The 19,395-nt window shown below is 52.2% G+C and overlaps 1 protein-coding gene across 1 annotated transcript; it reads right to left on the bottom strand.

The window, feature by feature from the left end:
* Positions 1-1,403: 1,403 nt before the first annotated feature.
* HYOU1 (hypoxia up-regulated 1) lies at positions 1,404-19,302 on the bottom strand. The gene is made up of 24 exons (XM_060250891.1): positions 19,087-19,302; positions 18,760-18,853; positions 17,753-17,831; positions 16,584-16,738; positions 15,609-15,685; positions 15,036-15,217; positions 14,438-14,553; positions 14,089-14,272; positions 13,700-13,834; positions 13,323-13,405; positions 13,088-13,220; positions 12,789-12,976; positions 12,065-12,203; positions 11,918-11,978; positions 11,270-11,352; positions 10,861-11,043; positions 8,233-8,444; positions 8,016-8,103; positions 7,393-7,515; positions 6,871-7,004; positions 2,819-2,903; positions 2,334-2,580; positions 2,037-2,117; positions 1,404-1,478 (listed from the first exon to the last, which is right to left on the bottom strand). The coding sequence occupies exons 1-24, from the start codon at positions 19,151-19,153 to the stop codon at positions 1,420-1,422; spliced, it is 2,988 nt and encodes a 995-aa protein (XP_060106874.1). The 5' UTR covers positions 19,154-19,302; the 3' UTR covers positions 1,404-1,419.
* Between the last annotated feature and the right edge of the window lie 93 nt (positions 19,303-19,395).

A 19,395-nucleotide genomic window follows, 5' to 3' on the forward strand; every position in this document is an offset into this window, starting at 1 on the left:
CCCCCATGAGAGCTGGGGCCCGAAGGGCGGCGGGGGGGGCACTCTCTGCTCACCCACCTGCCATCTTCCCTCCCGATGGGGGCTGGCTGGGGGTGCTCAGGAAAACCCCCACATCCAGGACAGAGGGGGGCACACCTCCCCCCGCCCCCCCCCCAGACAAATACTTTTCAGGAAACCCAGGAATGTACATTCGAGATCCCCCTGCCCCCGCACAGTAGAACGCACGCCAGGCGGCACTGAGGTATACAGACGACAAAGGCTGCAATCCCCCCCCACCCCGAGGCCTCAGGGCCAGAATGCACTTTGAGGCCACAGCACCACCACCCGCTAGGCCCAGCTCCCATGACCAGCTCAGACAACGGCAGGAGAAAGGTGCGCTGACAGGGCTGGGGCTGGCTAAGGCCTGCCCCTCCGCTTCCACCCCCAGTGCCACAACACCCCAGCTCCTCCCCTTGCCCCAGCCAGATCCAGGGAAAAGGGAAAGGAGCCGCTTGGTGTTTTGTCTCCAGCCTCCGCTGCTGAAAGCTGAAACCTCAGGCTCACTAGCTGGGCGAAGGGGGGCATGTCCAGCTCCCTTCATTCAACAGAAGGTGCGTGCACAGGCACAGGGAAGGGGCGCTCTTTGGCAGGGTGCCCAGGCTTCCATATTCCATGAGCAAACCTGGCACTGCCTTCCCAGAGCGACAGGGAATGCTAGTGGAAGCTCACTGGCGAGAGCTGTGCTGCAGAGCAAAACAGAGACAGCACATGAGGACTGCTTGTGGCTCAGTCCCACCGGAGCAGCCAGGAAGGCCCTTTGGGGTTCCAGCAGAAGGAACAGGAAGGGCCTCACCAGCTCCTCCAAAGCTACCAACGTTTGGCAGGACAAGTTGCCAAAAGGAGGACTTGTGCAGCGGAGCAAACACTTGCCAGGCTCCTTGGCACCCTTCCGGCTGCCTGTTGTGTGGCTCAAGGAGTCCCTTCCTTTAGGCTCTGCTGCTTTTTCACCAGTTTTTGTTGTATGGAGAAATGGCATCAACTGCTCTGCCCCACATTAAAGCGACAGCTGGAGGGTTCAAGTTGTTTCCATTTAAATGGAGCTAACACACACCATTCTTAGCAGGATGAGGCCTGGCACAGAGTACTAGTGCCTAAAACAGTTTGACAGGCAGCGGGTGGTGGCTGTGATAATTCCAGTGGAAGTGCTGCAAAACGGGGCGGGGGGGGCAGCCAGCATGGAACTCTGTGTCATCCTTGACACAGCAAACAGAGACAACACACACCAACAGTAGCAACCAGGAAATCCCCAACAGCAACAGGAAGGGGGGGGAATGTACAGCTCTACTTTCAGCCTGCCGTGATCCACCAACCAGGTCCCTTAAGAAAACAATGGAGTTAACTGCAAATAAATAGACATTGACAAATAACATTTCAGAACTGTTATAATTCGTTTTTTCTGGTGTCTTCTCTTGCTTCTGGCTTCTTTTCTGTTTGTTGGTCTGTAATAAAAGAGAAGCAAATTAATCAGGATATGTATTCAGCAACACATAAGACAAGAGACTCAACTCAGAACGTCCAGAAAAGAATATTTCCAGCTACAAGAGATTGGTGAATCGTCATGGCACACAGAAAAGATCACAGGGCCTGCTTGTGCTTTCTCTCTCTCAAACTGTGTAACAAGGCAATGGCCGGAACAAATGGGGCTTTTTCTCTGTGGGGCCATCCACAGAGAAAAACCTGCCCCGGCTCATTATTAATACCTAGCCTGGCTGAATAACAACAGGATTTGAAACAGGGATGAGCAGAAGGAAGGAAGCAGATTCTCTTTTAAGAAAACCTGAGAATGTTTGTGCAAAGGGCACTCCAGGGATGGCAGATAAGGAGAGCTGGGCAGGGGTAAAACAAATGGCAGAAACACAACTTATTTTAGGATATATTGCCTTCTATTGTTCCACCCTGTGAAAGCCCCTTCTGCTGCTCGTGAATGCAGAGTCCAGGAGCTGCCAGGGAGGCAAGAGGAAGACTGGTCCTAACAGCCCGCTGATTCTACCCCTTACCTGCGTCTGCTCTTGAGTCGTCCGATACGAAGCTCTCCAGTGTGGGGGGCTCTTTGACTGGGCTGGGATCATCTGGTTTCTCTGTCCCAGCAGAAATGAAAAAACGCAGTTAGGCAGTCTGGATTAAGCTGCACCCAACTGGAGAATTGTTGGGACACATGCAATGGTGCAGACCCCCACCCTCAGCCATTTTCATCATGCAGGTTTTTTTTGGGGGGGGGGTGTCTTCTGAGGACCACTCTGCTCACTGTGGTGTTCAAGTATCCAGAGGACTTAAACTCCTGCCTCCCTGCTCACCTTCTCGCTTCTCCTCCTTTGGAGGAATTACTTTCTCGCTCTCGGGAGGCACAGTGGCATTCTTGCCAGCTTCTGTTTTTGTGGTGTTCTCTTTTTTCTTGGGCTTGGCAAACTTGGCCTTGTTGAGGAGGTACTGGACTTCCCTGTCCAAGGCGGCAATCTTCAGGTCAATATCTTTGGAGAGCAAGACGGGCTTCTCTGTGGGGGCCAGCCTGCTCTGCTCAGCCAGCGTCTCGTTCTTCCACAGCTGGAATGACAAATCAGCCCTGAGCAATCCTTCACCGGCAAGGCCTGTCGCTCTCAGTGCTGCCCTCTGCTGGGCACCAACCCAGGCAAGTTCTGTCTTTCCCCCTTTGCAGCTGCCCTTCCCCCCCCCCCCCGCTCCCCCTACATCACTGGATCACATGTGAACTAAACTGTGCCATCCAAAGGGGGGACCAAAAGATGCTGTGAGGAGAAGATCCCTTCCCAAGCACCCTTCTTACCGCTGTTGCATTGATAGCTGTTTCCAAGGTGCTCAATTCCACCTCTGTGAATATCTGGTCAGCCTCTGGAATCATTCGTGCTCCCCTGAGAAGCAAACAAGACCCTGGCTCATTTCCTCACACTCTCAAGCAGGCACACATGAGCAGTGGCCTCAGGCCAAGTCCCCCAAGCGAGGATTCTGCAGATGGCTCCAGCAGGAGCTCCTTGACCTGGGAATGCCAGGGACCAATCATGCCAGGAAAGCAGGCACTCGGCTCCTGAGCCCTCCCATCACCTCCCTACTGTGGGCAGCCAGCCTCCCCCAACTGCCAGGCAAGCTGTCCCTTCAGCTCTGCCAGAAGACACAAGCAGTGGCCTTTGGAGCCTCAAACAGACACGCAAGAAGGTGGTGCTAAAGTGAGAGGGAAGGAGAAAGAAGAGCTGGCCAATGGCCATTTCAAAGCAACACAGGTTTTGGAGAGGCAGGTGGGCGTTGTGCCCCTTCAGGAAGTCTGGCCTCACAAGTTCTGCCTGTCCCCCTGGTTTCCCACTGAGGAGGTCAGGGCAGCACCCACGGCTTCCTGCTCCTCTGCTTCATCCCCGTGAGAGTAGCCCAGGATCACCCAGTGAGATTTACAGCTGCGCAGAGCTTTGGTGCTGGTCTCTGCAGTTCTAGCCAAGACATTAAACTCACTTATGCCCAGCAGGGCACGTCATGCTCAGCGTATCTGGGCTTCCCTGTTTAACTCAGACAGGGAACCAAACCTCCAGATTCTATACAGAGTGCAAAACAGAGCAGAGAAGCACACCCAAGCAAAGTATCCTTACTTCTGCCCCAGTTCCTTCACCTGCACAGCCCCAGTGCCCTGGCGGCCCAGCCACACCCCTGCCCTGCCTTTCCTCTCTTTGGCTGCAGAGATCTGATCTGGCTGACATCACCATGCTTTCATAGAACCATAGAGTTGGAAGGGACCTCCAGAGGAACTGCTTTGACGGTCAGGAAGGTCTTCCTGATGTTGAGCCGGAAACTCTTTTGATTTAATTTCAACCCATTGGTTCTGATCCTACTTTTCAGGGCCACAGAAAACAGTTCCACCCCATCCTCTACTCAGGGGTTCCCAACTCCCGGGGAGGGGACCGGTCCCAGTATGCAGCCTGTTTGCAACCGGGCCTTCACTCCCTGCCCCGACACCCCCCCTGCTGCTGCTGCTGCTGCCTCTGCCCTTGCAGCACCAACATGCGGCTCCTTCAGGACGAGGCTCAGCTCGCCGCCACTGCCAGCCCACCCTGGTCCACCCCCCCTCCCTGCTTCCCCAGGGCCTGGCCTGATTCGAGGTTTGAAGAGCAGGCTGGAGGAGGAGGAGTTTCGCCCCTCTCTCACTTCCTTCAGCGCGCTCTTCAAATGACTTCCAATCAACCAGGCCCTGGCGAAGCAGCGGCCCCAGCTTTCTTATGGTGTCCCTCTGATCCGGGGGGGGAGAGGAGCTGCCGATGGCGCTCAGCCCTACTGCGGTGCGGTAGCGCCCTTTCCATGATCGGGTGATGGGGGGCCCTTTACACAGCCCTGAGCAGCTCCTTTCCAGACATTGTAACTGACCTGGTGTGGGGAAGGGAGGTAGGGAGAAGGGGGGGAACTAGGCTTTGCCTCCCCCCCCCATTGTGCCTAGTTCCCCCCCCTCCTCCCTCCCTTCCCCACACCAGGTCAGTTACAACGTCCCAAAAGGCCCCTGAAGGGCCTTTATTTGCTTTATCTTTCTTTCTCCCTTTCTGTTTTTTTCCTTCTTTCTTTCTGTTTCCTTCCTTTGATGTTCATGTCTTTCAGCTCTCAAACATCTGATTTTTATTCTCTGTGGCTCTTATGTTAAGCAAGTTTGGACACCTCTGCCCTAGAATGATGCTGTGATGATTAAAAATACCATGCCTCCAACTGATAGAAAGAAACTAAAAAATAGATTAAAATATCAACAATAAATAAATAATGGGTGACAGGGCAAAAACTGGGGTACAGCTATTTGGTGTAGTGGTTAAGTGTGCGGACTCTTATCTGGGAGAACTGGGTTTGATTCCCCACTCCTCCACTTGCACCTGCTAGCATGGCCTTGGGTAAGCCAGAGCTCTGGCAGAGGTTGTCCTTGAAAGGGCAGTTGCTGTGAGAGTCCTCTCAGCCCCACCCATCTCACAGGGTGTCTGTTGTGGGGAAGGAAAGTAAAGGAGATTGTGAGCCGCTCTGAGACTCTTCGGAGTGGAGGGTGGGATATAAATCCAATATCTTCATCTACCTCACAGGGTGTCTGTTGTGGGGGAGGAAGGGTAAGGAGATTGTGAGCCACTCTGAGACTCTTCGGAGTGGAGGGCGGGATATAAATCCAATATCATCTTCTTCTATGCCTCCCCAGTGAGCTTCCAAGGCATCTAGCTGGCCAGCTCTAGAGACAGTGTGCTGGACTAGAAGGACCTTTGGTTTGATGTGACACGTCAGGAACAGGATTGAAAATAAAACAGCCAGGATCCTAATGCTATTACATAAATCTATATCACAGATGCATTTGGAATAGTGCCCACAGTTGTAGTCGCTCCACTTCACGAAGGACGCCCAGAGCTGGAAAAGGTGTACCAACTGCAACCAAGGAGGGCCCAGAGCTCTGTGACTGTCAACTGAGACATGCAGCGAGGGACTGTCCCTTTTAATATAGGCACCTATGGCTTTTGTTTTGGACTCTTGAGGACTACAATCCGTATTTTAAAAAATGTTTCTAGCCCTCATTGTGCACAGATATTCAGAGACAGGAGGAGTGCACCTGCTAACACTCTATAGGTAGACGATATAGAGTGTTGAAGGCTAGGACAAACAGATTTAAGGACAGTTTCTATCCAAGTGCTGTGGTTAGGTTAAATGCAGGGTTATGAAGGATTATCTGTTTTAGATGTATTTAATGGTTTAAATGGTTTTAATGGTTTTATGAATGTTTAATGGTTTTATGAATGTTTATTTAATGGTTTAAATGGTTTAAATGGTTTTATGAATGTTTATCCGTTTTAGATGTATTTAAATGGTTTTAATGGTTTAAATGGTTTAATGGTTTCAGATGTATTTAAATGGTTTATGAATATGTGTGTTTGATGTGTTGGTATGTTTGTGGAAGAGCACCTCATTTCGTTGCTCTCTTTTTGTTGAGAACAATGACAATAAATTCATCTATCTATCTATCTATCTATCTATCTATCTATCTATCTATCTATCTATCTATCTATCTATCTATCTAAAATTCAGCTGGGGAGAGAACTGTAAGTAATTTCTAAGGATTAGAAAGCGGTAGAAAGTTAAAGTTGCTTTCTTTCCACCCCTCCCTCTCCCATCTCTTTTCCTTTCTTCCTTCCCATTACTAATCTGAGTAGGGGGTGGGGGGAGAGAAGCTTGAAATGCCCTGCCATTTCATGTCTCTCTCTCTCTCTTTCTGTCAATAAGTCCTTTCCTGTCTTCCTTCCTTCTTTCTTTCTCTTTCTGTCAGTCTTTTCCTGTCTTTTCCTTTTCTTTCTTTCTTCCTTTCTTTCTGTCTTGTCTGTGTCTTTCTCTCTCTCTCTGTCATTCTTACCCCATCTCTCTCCTTCCTGTCTGCCTGCCATTTCATGTTTTCTCAGGCTGAGAGCATTTTATATTTTTAGTTTTCTGCTGTGTGATCCTTGTGCTTTTTCTTTGTGTTTTATTTTTAAACCCGTATTGCAAAATCCCACATTTCTCCGACCTTTCCTAAGCAAAATATTGCAAGAGTTTTAAGCATGTTTGTACATCATTTCCTGTCTTCTGGCTCCACCCCCAAATTTTAGTGGGCCACGAAGGAGAAGTGTAAAAATAATCGGGCCACGGGGAGGGAAAGTTTGTGAAACCCTGCTCTTTATGACAGCCCTTCAAATACTTGAAGATGGTGAACATATCACCTCTCAGGCGCCTTCTCTCCATATTAAACATCCCTTAAGGCTTTAAGAGTTTCCAGTTCAGCTTCTCTCAGGAACTACCCACAGCAGAGAGCTTGAAGGAACTGCAGTTCTCCCCCACAACCCCGCGCGCTCGTACTTGAGGAAGATGGTGGAGTGATTGAGCAAACTTTCCAGAGCCGCCAGGTGCTCTGGCCACTTCCTCCTCTCCTCCACGCGGAAGAAAAGGCCCCGGCACAACTTCTTCAGCTCCATGAGCCTCTCTTTTAGTTCCTGTGAATGGGAGCAGAAATGAAACATTTACCACAGACTGGAGTGGTGCAAACCTCAGCCAGCAGCAGTCCGAGGAAAGGGCTGTGGCCGGGAGGGCTAGGTCAGTGTCAGAAGGGAGGACCAGCTGGGTGCTGTGCTGCCTGGGAGAGCCATGGCAATCCAACAGTTACTTGCTCCCACCTCCTGGCCCTGTCTGAGGAAACCTAAGCCCCTGGAAAACAAATACACCCGCTGGAAGCAGGATAATTCCCAAGAGGCACACTGCAGGCGGCATCGTGGCCCAGAAGAATGGCACATGCTTGCTATGCTAGAAGCCCCAGGGATCTCCAGCTAATACGAGGAGGACAGTAGGCCAAATGGTGTGAACCGACTTAAGGAAGTCCCAAACCTTAGTGGTGGCTGCAAAGCCTTCCTCTTCCATCCAGCTGGAGGCTTCACTGAGCTTCTGGAGAATTTCTTCCCTCTCTGTCTCAGACGAAACAAGCTGGTACTCCTCCTGATAGAGTTTGTCCTGGGAAGAGAGGCAAAGAGTCTGTTCTCCCAAGTGCAGCAGGCTCTTCAGGCTTCCAACAGGAGCTCTTCCTGATCTAATGAGCCTGACCCCAGGAAGCAAAGCAGCCTCTGCTTCGCCCAGCAGAAGAGCAGCGGCATTCCAAGAGGGCGCCAAGGAAACCTACACAAAGGAGCCACACATGCACACTGCGACTTCTGCAACTCCAGACGTGCAGAAAGGAAATGGTCCCACAGCAACAGGTGCCATCTGCATGTGTATCATGTGGCACCCCCACCCCCCAGATGACATCCTGGTTCACTGAAGAAAACTTTTTAAAAGCTGGCTGGGAGGTCAGAAAGACGGGGGAGACGGGAGGTTGGGGGTGGGAAGGGAGGCAGAGCAGCACTGCAGGGGTGTGGGGACTAACTGGGCCCGAGTGGGGAAAGCACCCACCAAAGGGGCAGAAGGGTCTTCCTGGACCTGAAGCATCGCCGCCCGTGGCCCCCTCCTCCGCCTACCTGGGTCTCAAAGGTGAAGGCCTCCAGGCTGTTGGCTGCCCTCTCCCTCTCCTGCTTCTCAAGGTCTCTCGCAGTCAGCTCCTGCAGCCTGGGGTGGGAAGAGAACCAGGTCTCAAAAGAGCAGACAACAAAAAGCACTCCTTTGCGCTCCCAGCACACCCGTCTCAACTCACAGGCGAAGGGGCGAAGGATGGCCTGGAGATTCACCCCAACCTACTTCTTGATGGAGTCCTGCAGTTCTTCCGGCAGAAGCTCAGGGATGTCATTAACATCGAGCTCCACAGTGATCTCTTCCACAAGCTTCTGTTTCTTTGGAGGCTTCAGCTTTTTCTCTCCTTCTTCTGCCGTCTCCTGCGCTTTGGCATGGTCACCCCCGGGGCTCTTGGCAGACTCCTCTGCCTTCCCGGATCCCGGCTTCTCTTTGGCTTCCTGCAGAGGACACAGGATCTCAGGATCAAGAGATGTTCCTCGCAGGGTGTTCTTACCTGGGTGTTTGGCAAAATCCACAGGCCAGCCACATTTCAGAGGGGGAGTCAGTAGGGCCGTGCAGGCCCAGCATGCATCTCTGAAAGGGTACACATAGCCAAGGATTTTAAGAAGTGGAATCTCTCCTCTAGAGAGCCAGCTCAGACAACACTTGAACATGAGAGAAGCCCTCCCACCGCAAAGAGCTCAATGTGCAGCAAAAGCCTTCTGAACTTGGTTGGCAAAATGCTCTCTGCAATCTCTTTATTTTATTCAAAATATCATCCTCTCTATGCCACTTAAGTATTTAGATTTATATTAGGAGTCAGCCAGTCCCAAACCACTTCTCTAACCAGATGCAAAAGCCTTCTGGAGTTTGCTGGCAAAATGCTCTCTTAATACCACCTGAGAGAACAATTTGCCAGCAAAACTCAGAAAGCTTTTGCATCTGGTTAGAGAAGAGTTTCAGGACTGGCTGGCTCCTATTAAGACAGCATTTTGCTTTTGCATCTGTTCAGAGAAGAGGTTAAGGACTGGCTTGCTCCCAGTATACACACTGAATTGTAACAAGAGGCTGAAAACTTTAAATAGGAATACTCCTGAGGAAGACTTTGACAAAATGGGCCCATATCCGGGTGCTCCCTGGATGAACTTTTCTTTGTAATATTGTAAGGCTGTACTTCTTTATAATGTGACAAAAGATTTGTATGGTTCTTGGAAAAAGTTTTACAAAATGCATTAGCCAGTATATCACAGTATTTGTATTTCCTGTAATATGAACTGTGAACCCAGGTTGTTGTTTTTCCTGTTTCTTCAATAGACAAGGCCCCACATTCTGAAAAACAAACTGCCCAGCCTTGCTCCCCCACTTGCTCCATTCAACTGGAGCCCTTCTGACGCTGCCTTATCATTGCACCAAAGAGCTCCTCCTTTCCCTTTCCCCCCCTTGCTTTTTCCTGTCTTCCAGGTCTTCCCTCTTCAGTACTCCATTCAAGCAACAAAGCAGTACAGGGATATTGTGAGGCCTCTCTAGAGATCTATGGTGTGGCCTCATTTGGAATCCTGTGTATAGTTCTGGTCTCTGTATCTCCAAAAGGACATTGCAGAGCTGGAAACAGTCCAGAGGAGGATGGCCAAGATAATGAGAGGGTGGGGGCACTTTCCCTAGGAGGAAAGGCTGCAGTCTAGGATTTTTCAGTTTAGGAAAAAGACAGCTAATGGGAGACATGATAGAGGTTTCTAAAATTATGCATGGGGTAGAGAGATGTTGACCAAGACAACTGTTTCTCCCTCTCCCCAAATACTAGAATTTGAGGGCATCCCATGAAACCGATGGGCAGGAGGTTCAGGAGAGACAACAGGAAATACGACTTTATACAGAGAACGATTAAAATGCGGAATTCATTGCCAGAGAATGTAGCGACAGCCACAGGAATGAACAGCTTTAAAAGACAATTAGATAGATTCATGGAGGATGAATCTATCAATGGCTACTAGCCCTGGGGACTGAGGGGAACCTCCACATTCAAAGGCACTACACTTCTGAATCTCTGAGCCAGAAGGCAACACCAGGAGAAGGCCTCAACCTCTCTGCCCTGTTGCCAGCCCTCCAGAGGAACTGATTGGCCACTGTGTGAGACAGGAGGCTGGACTAGATGGACCCTCCCTGGTCTGACCCAGCAGGGCTCTTCTGATGTTCTTCCCAGGAGAAGGCCTCAACCTCTCTGCCCTGTTGCCGGCCCTCCAGAGGAACTGATTGGCCACTGTGTGAGACAGGAGGCTGGACTAGATGGACCCTCCCTGGTCTGACCCAGCAGGGCTCTTCTGATGTTCTTCTCAGGGGAAGGCCTCGGCCTCTCTGCCCTGTTGCCAGCCCTCCAGAGGAACTGGCTGGCCCTTGTGTGAGACAGGAGGATGGACTAGATGGACCCTCCCTGGTCTGACCCAGCAGGGCTCTTCTGATGTTCTTCTCAGGGAAAGGCCTCAGCCTCTGCCCTGTTGTTGGTCCTCCAGAGGAACTCTCACTGTGAGAGAGACAGGAGGCTGGACTAGATGGACCCTCCCTGGTCTGATCCAGCAGGGCTCTTCTGGTGTTCTTCTCAGGGGAAGGCCTCGGCCTCTCTGCCCTGTTGTTGACCCTCCAGAAGAACTGGCTGGCCACTGTGTGAGACAGGAGGCTGAACTAGATGGACCCTCCCTGGTCTGATCCAGCAGGGCTCTTCTGATGTTCTTCTCAGGGGAAGGCCTCAGCCTCTCTGCCCTGTTGCTGGACCTCCAGAGGAACTGGCTGGCCACTGTGTGAGAGAGGATGCTGGACTAGATGGACCCTCCCTGGTCTGACCCAGCAGGCTCTTCTGATGTTCTTATGCTCCATGTTTACCTGGGAGTCCAGCTTCTCCCCTGCATTCTCTTCTTGTCCCTCCCCTGCAGGAGTATCTGCAGCTGCTTCCTCCTGAGCTGGAGATGGCGTCGGTGCCTGCTGCTTGTCCTCCTCTTCCCTGGCAGTCGCAGCACCGTCCTTCTGGTCCTCCTTTCCGGGTTCTGCCGGGCTCTCCTCCTCCTCCTGGGCAGGCAGGGATGAAAGATCAGCACAGCAAAGCTTTTCCCATCAGGCAACAGAGTCTGTGCCAAAGCTGCCCACCCCCAGGCTTTTGCCAGTTCCCAACAAGTGTTTGACACAGCCCCCCTCCCTGCCATGCTGCATGGGAGCGCCTGCAATTCTCGGAGCAGGACCTGAGCTCCTCTCCACCCCCCACCCCCCGCTCCACAGCCAGCAGCGTCACACTCACCTGAACAGTCTCCGTCTGGTTTGCAGGGGCTTCTGGCACAGCGCTGCCTCCCCCAAAGAGGCTGGAGATGGTGTTCCCAAGCTCTGTCCAAATGAGAGACAAGACTCAGATGCACTGGGAGAGCCACACAACAGGCACCACACAGCCTCAGGGGCTCAGGGATCCAGCTGGTTGTCTGCCACTTTGATTGCCCTGAATGACAGCTCTCTCCGGGAGGCAAAGACTCCGACTCCCTTAAAACCTGAGCACTGCGTGGCTGCTGCCTCAAGGGAGGCGACACTCACTCACTGACATTCTTCTAACCAGACAGAAAGAAGCCTTTGCTGCATCTCTTCACTCTCATCTGGTGGCACCAGACATTGCTAAGCACCTCCCCTTCCTCTGCTAAGCACCTCCCCTTCCTCTGCTCTGCTTAGAAGAGCTCTTGCTCATACCAGCGTTGCACCCCCAACAGAACAGACTTTGAGGCCCAGGAGGACAGCAAACCAAATGGACTGGCACTTGCGGCCTCAGCTTGCTTAACTGAAAAGTTGTGGGGCAACAACAAAATGGGGAGGGGGGTCTTTCTTCCTTCCCAGCAACCAACTGCCAGGCTGAGCAGAGTGCTGCATTGCTGGCTCCGGAAGACGCAGGTGCATTTGCTCTTACTTGTGAGCGTGGACTCCTCCTCTGGTTTGTCCTCCATCACCGACTCAAACACCGATTCCACCTGGAGGCCACATACAAGCACTGAGATGAGACAGGAAAGCCCCACCCCAAAGACCTCGCTGCCCCAGGGCCAGAGGCTGCACTCACCCGGTCAAGGCTGAGCACGCCACTCTCGTCCATGTTGAAGTGGGCCTTGATGCCTTTGGACTCATAGTCCGCATGCTTCCTGAAGCTCTCGCCCACGCCTCGCAGCCTCACTGTGGTGAGATTCAGGGACCCAAAAGACCTGCAAAGTCCAAAACAAGAGCCATAGCAGAACTACCAAAATGGCCACATCTCCATGGAGGGGTGAGACAGCAGACAGCGGACCTGCAAGAACAGCCAGTCTTCACATGTGAGGACACGCAAAGTTCCCTAGAATCCTAGAGTTGGAAGGGACCTCCAGAATCATCTAGTCCAACCCCCTGCACAAGGCAGGAAACTCACAAACACCTCCCCCGAAATTCACAGGATCCTCATTGCTGTCAGATGGCCCTCTAGCCTCTGTTTAGAAACCTCCAAGGAAGGAGAGCCCACCACCTCCCCAGGAGGAAGCCTGCTCCACTGAGGAACCGCTCTAACGGTCAGGAAGTTCTTCCTAATGTTGAGCCAGAAACTGGAAAGTACCAGTTACTTCTCACTGCCCTGAGTGCCCCACCAGCTTGGAGCCAGCAACCTGCCAGCCCTTGACATTCTTTTATTGGCTCCTTGGCTTCGCCACCCGCTTTCAGGGGAGGCCCTTCCTAGACACAGAAACGGCAAGCTCCATTGGCTGCAGCAGCCCCAAGAGGGGTGGGGGTAGAATCTGTCTGGACCCCAGAAGCACACTCACTGCAGGTCGCTCTCGCTCAGGAAGCCCATGTCTGCGTAGTTGACGTGGAACTCAAAGTCATCCGTGTAGCGGTTGAAGGTGATGACCTTGCGCTGAGGGTAGGGAGCCATGCGCTGGAACAGAATCCGCCGGTTGTGCTTCAGGCTCTTAGATTTATCCTCCTCTTCCACTTCCCGGGTGAACTCAACCTGCGAGGCAGAGGAGACACAATCAGAGGCCGTCCTCCTGCAAGCCCAACTGCCACAGGAGTCGCCTCCCTTCTGCCTCCCTTCCCCATCTAATGCCCCCCCACAGCTCACCTGGATGGGGAAAACAGCAGCATCCCGGATGAGGAACGGCTTCACTTTGAAGGCCTTGCTCAGTGCAGCTGCCTGGTAGACGGCCCCCATTGCAGCTGCTTCATCTGCGTTGATGTTCTTCCCCAGCTCTTCCCTGCGGTTGGCCACAGAGAGATTCGTCAGTTCCCCCCCGGATTCGGCCAGATTGGCAGGAATGGGGGGGAGGGGGGAAACAAGAAACTGGCCTGGCACTTACTTGCCAACGGCTTTTAGTAACATTTCTTGAACCTTCGGCACTCGAGTGGCACCGCCAACAAGGATCACCTGGTCAATTTCATTCTAGAAATGTGGAGAAAGACTTTTAGGAATTCCGGCTGCTTCCTCTTTTCCAACCTTGCAATAAAGGTTCTGCAGATCTAGGCAGTGTGAGCAGCTACCCCACCCCACCCGCCTTGCTGGGGGACACAGAAGCTCAACAGGGTCAGCCCTCGTTACTTGGACACCACCAAAGCAGTCCCGGGTGGCCCCAGAAGCAGGTTACGGCAAACCCCCTCTGCCCATCGCCTGCCTTGAAAACCCTCTAAGGCTGCCATAAGACTTTGCAGCCTTTTCCGCCACCACCACGGCACTCACCAGACTCATCGCAGCACTGTCCAGTGCCTGATGCACGGGGCCTGCAACCCGCTGGAACAAGTCGGAACACAGATCCTCAAACTCCTGCCGCGAAACCTTGGCCTTGAAGTCCACGTCATCCAGCAGGCCCTCGATCTGGGAAGGGGAGGCAGGAAAGGTCAGAGCTTTCTGCCAGATTGCTCCAAGAAGAGGGGAGGAAATGCTCTGGCACCGAGCTTTCTTATTCTTCTGACAAAACACTAGCAATGCAAGGGAAGGCCAAATGCTGAGTGATGTGGTAGCTGGGACTGCAAAAGCCATCATGCTTGCAGCGACCAATGCAGTCAAAAGCAGCCAAGTGCTTTACTGTGCTGAGCAACTTGCTTCCCCCCCCCGGGCAGGGCAGCTACCTGGGCCGTGTGGTCAGCATTGGCACTCAGCACTGTCTTCAGGCGATTGGCTTCCTTCAGCAGCTTGGCCATGGCCCGCAGGTTCTGCCGCACATCCTTGGAAGGGTGCTGCTTGTTGAACTTCTCAGCCAGGAAGCTACGAAGGCGCAGCTCCATTTCCAGTCCTCCGAGGGTGCGATCAAATCTAGCAGAAGACAAGCAGGGCCTCCACTCAACTCCCACACGGGGTGACCACCTGAGCATGCGCTGCGTGAGTCCTGCCGCCACAGGCTGAGAGAGGGCTCCGCTTCACAAACCTGCCTCCCTCTGGACTCCCCAAGAGATCCCATTGCAAAGGAAGAGCTCCTACCCAACCCCCAGGATCTGCAGCTGAGGCTGGGTCCCCGAGTCCTTCGTCTTCACTGTCTGATAGGTCACGATGGTGCACACGGTGCTGCCGGCCCCCATGTCATAAAACATGATGTTCTGGAAAAAAGGAACACAGGCTAAGAAAAGCAGGGAACAAGCAACCCAGATGTGCCACTCAGCTCCCAGTGCTGTCCACAGCAGGTCTGCACGGAGAGAGAATGGCCAGCTCTTTGCTGCTCTTATGATTCCAGTGGCTCAGAGGTGAGCTAAGCGGAGAGTCTTCCCTTCCTATACAAAAGCGGGCAGAGCTCCCAAACACCCCAACACACAGGAAGCTACTGACGGACTTCATCTGTGCACAGGCATTTCTCTGCAATGAGGAAACAAAGCGGCTCACATCTTTTTTTCTTGCTCTCTTTTTCAGCCCCATGACAAGCCTGTGAGGTAGGCTAGGCTGAGAGCCTGCATCTGGCTTTCTCCGTAGCAGAGCCAGATTCAGACGTGGTCTCTCAGGCACGCTGCGCCATCCTGGCTCCATGGGCATCCCCCCCTTCCCTTTGCAGAGGTTCTCCAATCCTCCCCCTTCCCCCAGAAGACACCTGGGCCGTAGCGTTGATGTCCTTCCTCCGAAATACGCCATAGTTCAAAGCCACAGCTGTGTTGTCACTGATGAGCTGCAGAACCTTGAGATCCGCCATCTTTGCTGCGTGCAGGACGGCTCTCCTCTCCGCCTGGTTGAAGAAGGCGGGGACCGTGATCACAGCGTCCTTCAGGGGCTGCTCTGCAAGAAGAGCAGAAGTCACCTCATGCATCACGCTTGCTGGAAGGGACCCTCCAGGGTCATGCAGTCCGACCCCCTGAACAATGCAGGAAATTCATATCTCCCCAGTGACATCTGCTCCACGCCCAGAAGATGGCAAAACCAAAAGAACAGAAAACCCTCTTCAGGATTTCAGGCTAAACTGGACTAGAGGGAAATTGCTCTTGACCCCAAAGTGGCCATCAGCATCTCCCTGGGCATGTAAGAAGCGGCCACAAGAACTTCAGCACTGGTGCAGCCCTTCCTGCCCTCCTCCTCATGATATGCCTGAGTTCATGTGGTTACTGAATGCGTTTCACTTTCACTCCACTCCCTCCCTCACAAACTGAAGCCACACACAGTTCTTCCAAACCTGCAAACTCCTCTGCCAGGGAGCGAGAGTAGTTCAGGACCATGCCCAAGACCTCTTCTGGAGAATACTGGACTGTGCTGCAAGGAAGAACAAAGAGAGGGTCCAATGCAGCAACACCAACTCCCAAAAGCACCCTCTGCACCCCATCTAAGAGGGCTGTAAGGAACCCAACATCTTCACAATCCGAGCCTGTGCAGGAGCTACACGGAACCCTCCAGGAAGCCCTTTGGGAATAACAAAGAAACCGCAGCTCAGCAGCAGCTGTCTGGGGACAGAGGCCGCCTGACCTGTGTGCTCATTCAAAGCTGCCTGGAGGATGGAAGTGGAGCCCCCTTCTCCACTGGGCCCCACCCTCTGCTGAGCAGGGCACTTGTTTTATTTTATTTATTAATTTACTTTGAAATTGTATCCCACCCTCTCCGCAAGCAGCCTCAGGGCGGCTAACAGCAGCTAAAAATTACATTAACTAACAGAGATTACATCAAGATTGCTAACAGTGCAAAACTAAAACCATAATACATCACTATGATACTAATCACAACTTCCGTTCACAACTTCTTCAGTAGGCTGATTTAATTTCAGTTCATGCCTTAGTTGATCTATCCATTGGTAGTCCCTGAGACATTATCTCATTGACACTTGACAGGCCAGCAAGGTTTTGCCCCAAATCTGTGGTACAGGAACCCCCCTCCCCCAACAAGTGATGCTCACTTACAACAGTCCACTTCCTTCCGGGTCTGTAAGTCAGCTTGGAGGGGGGGAGGGATCATAGTGTGGAGCAGAGTCTCTGGCAGGAGGAGGAGGTACTTTCCTGCTCTTCATTGTGATAGAACCAAACACACCTCCCAGACCTTCAAGAGCTAAGGCTGACCACAACTGCTGACTCACCAAGCTCCCGCAGAGGCACCCTGAGTGCCACACTGCAAAGATGCCCCACTTCCCCCACCAGCCCCAACCCCCAAGCCCCACACTCACTCCGACAGCCTGAAGGCGACCGTTTGTCTCCGGGCATCCTTCACCAACTCATGCTCTGGAAACCGTGACTGGTACAGCGCCACCTGGGGGTTCCCTATGTGCTTGCCCAAAAGGTCCTGGAAATATCGGAAGGCCACCTTGGGGGTCCTGATGGACTGTGGGGGAGAGGGGGGAACATGATAATATGAGCGTCCAGGCCTCAAGAAGCAGCAGTAGTTACCAAATCATTGTCACTTATGCATGCAAAGGTAGCACTTCTTAACAGCTATTACGTTCACATGCAGCTTACAATAAAGTTGTGAAACCAAGGCTACAAATGCTCAACAATTAACTCATTTTAAACGGTAAATATACCAAGCAAAGGAACATTTGAAGACAAACAATGCTCAAAGTCAAACACCGTGCGTTTTCATTTCATTTCCCGCAATATCAAGCATATAAAAGACTTCCTGATGTGTGAATTCTGAAAATCAGCTGCCAGAAAATGCAAGCATTTTTCTATGTTAAAAGATTTAAATGCACTGGAATAAAATGGAGGGTGGGAAATCTTTTTCATTATCCTCACTCACAAAAAAGGACCTCCCCCCCAATTTTTACAAAAGAGACCACCGGAAGAAAAAAAACCACAAGAAACATTTTCTTTTTTAGAATGAGCAAACTTATTTTGAAAGTAAGGTTGTTCTTCACTCAAAATCTGTACCATGAAAAAACCTGGGGATGTTTTCAATTTTCCATGGGAAAAATTAGGAAATTTGGGGGGCCTCCTATGATGGAAGGATACTTTTGAAATGAACAAAGTGCAGGCTTTTACACAAAATGTCGAGTATGATCATTTCTATGTTATAGTCATAACATAACATTTCCAATGTTATAAAGATTAATTTAATACCTAAATATGCAAGCACTCCTACTTCTTGCAACACTACAAAAGAATCTTTGCCCAAATAATACGCTTTCTCTATTATATTTTGCAATTTCAAGCTTTATTTTTTCTACTTCCGACATACCAAAAATCAAAGCCTGCGTCTTATAGCAGCATAAAGCATGTAAAATATGTGGTATCACAAAAATTAGATATGAGGCAAAGGGGAGGGGAAAGAGATTCTGCATCTGGGATTATTTGAGCACTAACCTGAGAAATGCAAGTGGAAAAGAACCCTCAGACTCACCATTCCTAGGGCGCTGTCACCAAAGAGGCGCTCGTTCTCCTTCAGAGCTACTGCCACTGGTGTTTTCCGCCGAGATTCCCTAGAGCAAGAAGAAACATTAAAGAGAATTCTTTCTTTGTTTACTAGCAACTGTTTTTTCAGTGCTGGGCTTCAACTCTAGAACTTGTAGCACTTCACAAGAAGAGCCTCCAAGCACCTGCTGCCATTGTCAGGTGGACAGGTAGAGAATGAACACACACTAGGACCCAGGTCCTCTTCTCTGCTTACAGATCAGCCACTGTGTGGCTGAGATTATGACTTCCTTGTGCTCTGAATTAAGGCACTGGGAGTCCTGGGCATCTGAGGCTCATTTCCATCCATTCATTAACATAAGAACATAAGAGAAGCCCTGTTGGATCAGGCCAATGGCCCCTTCAGTCCAACACTCTGTGTCACAGAAGAACAGAAGAGAAGCCCTGTTGGATCAGGCCAGTGGCCCCTCCAGTCCAACACTCTGTGTCACATAAGAGGAGCCATGTTGGATCATGCCAATGGCCCATCCAGTCCAACACTCTGGGTCACATAAGAACATAAGAGAAGCCATGTTGGATCAGGCCAGTGGTCCATCCAGTCCAACACTCTGTGTCACATAAGAACATCAGAGAAGCCCTGTTGGATCAGGCCAATGGCCCATCCAGTCCAACACTCTGGGTCACATAATAACATAAGAGGAGCCATGTTGGATCAGGCCAATGGCCCATCCAGTCCAACACTCTGTGTCACATAAGAACATAAGAGAAACCACGTTGGATCAGGCCAATGGCCCATGCAGTGTAACACTCTGTGTCACACAGTGGCCAAAAAAGTCATATATATATACACACACACATACATACACGCTGTGGCTAATAGGCACTGATGGACCTCTGCTCCTTTTTTTATCTAACCCCCTCTTGAAGCTGTCTATGCTTGTAGCCGCCGCCACCTCCTGTGGCAGTGAATTCCATTTATTTGTCTTTACCACTTACTTGTTTAAAACAATTTCCATGGGAACGCCAGGCTTGACAATGGCTATCTTCATGGACTCACTGCCCAAGTCCACGGACATCACAGCCAGCGAATCTGCCACACACACGGAAAGGAGAGGGTCAAATCCAGGGGTGCCTCTCCCGCATCCCGTCCTCCTGTGCCTGGACAGGCTGCTTCTTCCCAGGCGGGCTGTGCCGTCCAGGGGCCAGTGCCTCCCCCGGGGCCCAGCCCACCACCCGCAGCTCTGCCCGGGGCGGAAGGAAGGGCCTCTCCCGGCCTGGGCGGGAGCTGCTCCCGGGGGCGGCCCCGCCGGGGCTCCCACCTACCCGAGCGGCGGGCCATGCGGGCCAGCAGGAGCAGCAGCAGCAGGGCGGCCGAGGGCCAGCGGGCCATCCCGGCAGAGGCGGCGTCCTGCGGGCGAAGGGGGAGCGGAGCGGAGCTGAGCGCCGGCCGGGAGACTCCCTCCTTTTCTCCAGGGCGGGAGGCGGGGGTCTCTCCGGGAGCCTCGGAGCGCGGGAAGGCGGGCAGGGGCGGCCGGCCGGCGTCTCTCTCGCTCTCTCGCTTCTTCCGCGGCGGAGCCTCCTCCAGCGAGCACGCGGCGGCGCCTGATTGGCCGGCCGGCCGCACTCGCTCGC

Source organism: Heteronotia binoei, chromosome 12 (assembly GCF_032191835.1).
Source record: "Heteronotia binoei isolate CCM8104 ecotype False Entrance Well chromosome 12, APGP_CSIRO_Hbin_v1, whole genome shotgun sequence".
NCBI lineage: Eukaryota > Metazoa > Chordata > Lepidosauria > Squamata > Gekkonidae > Heteronotia > Heteronotia binoei.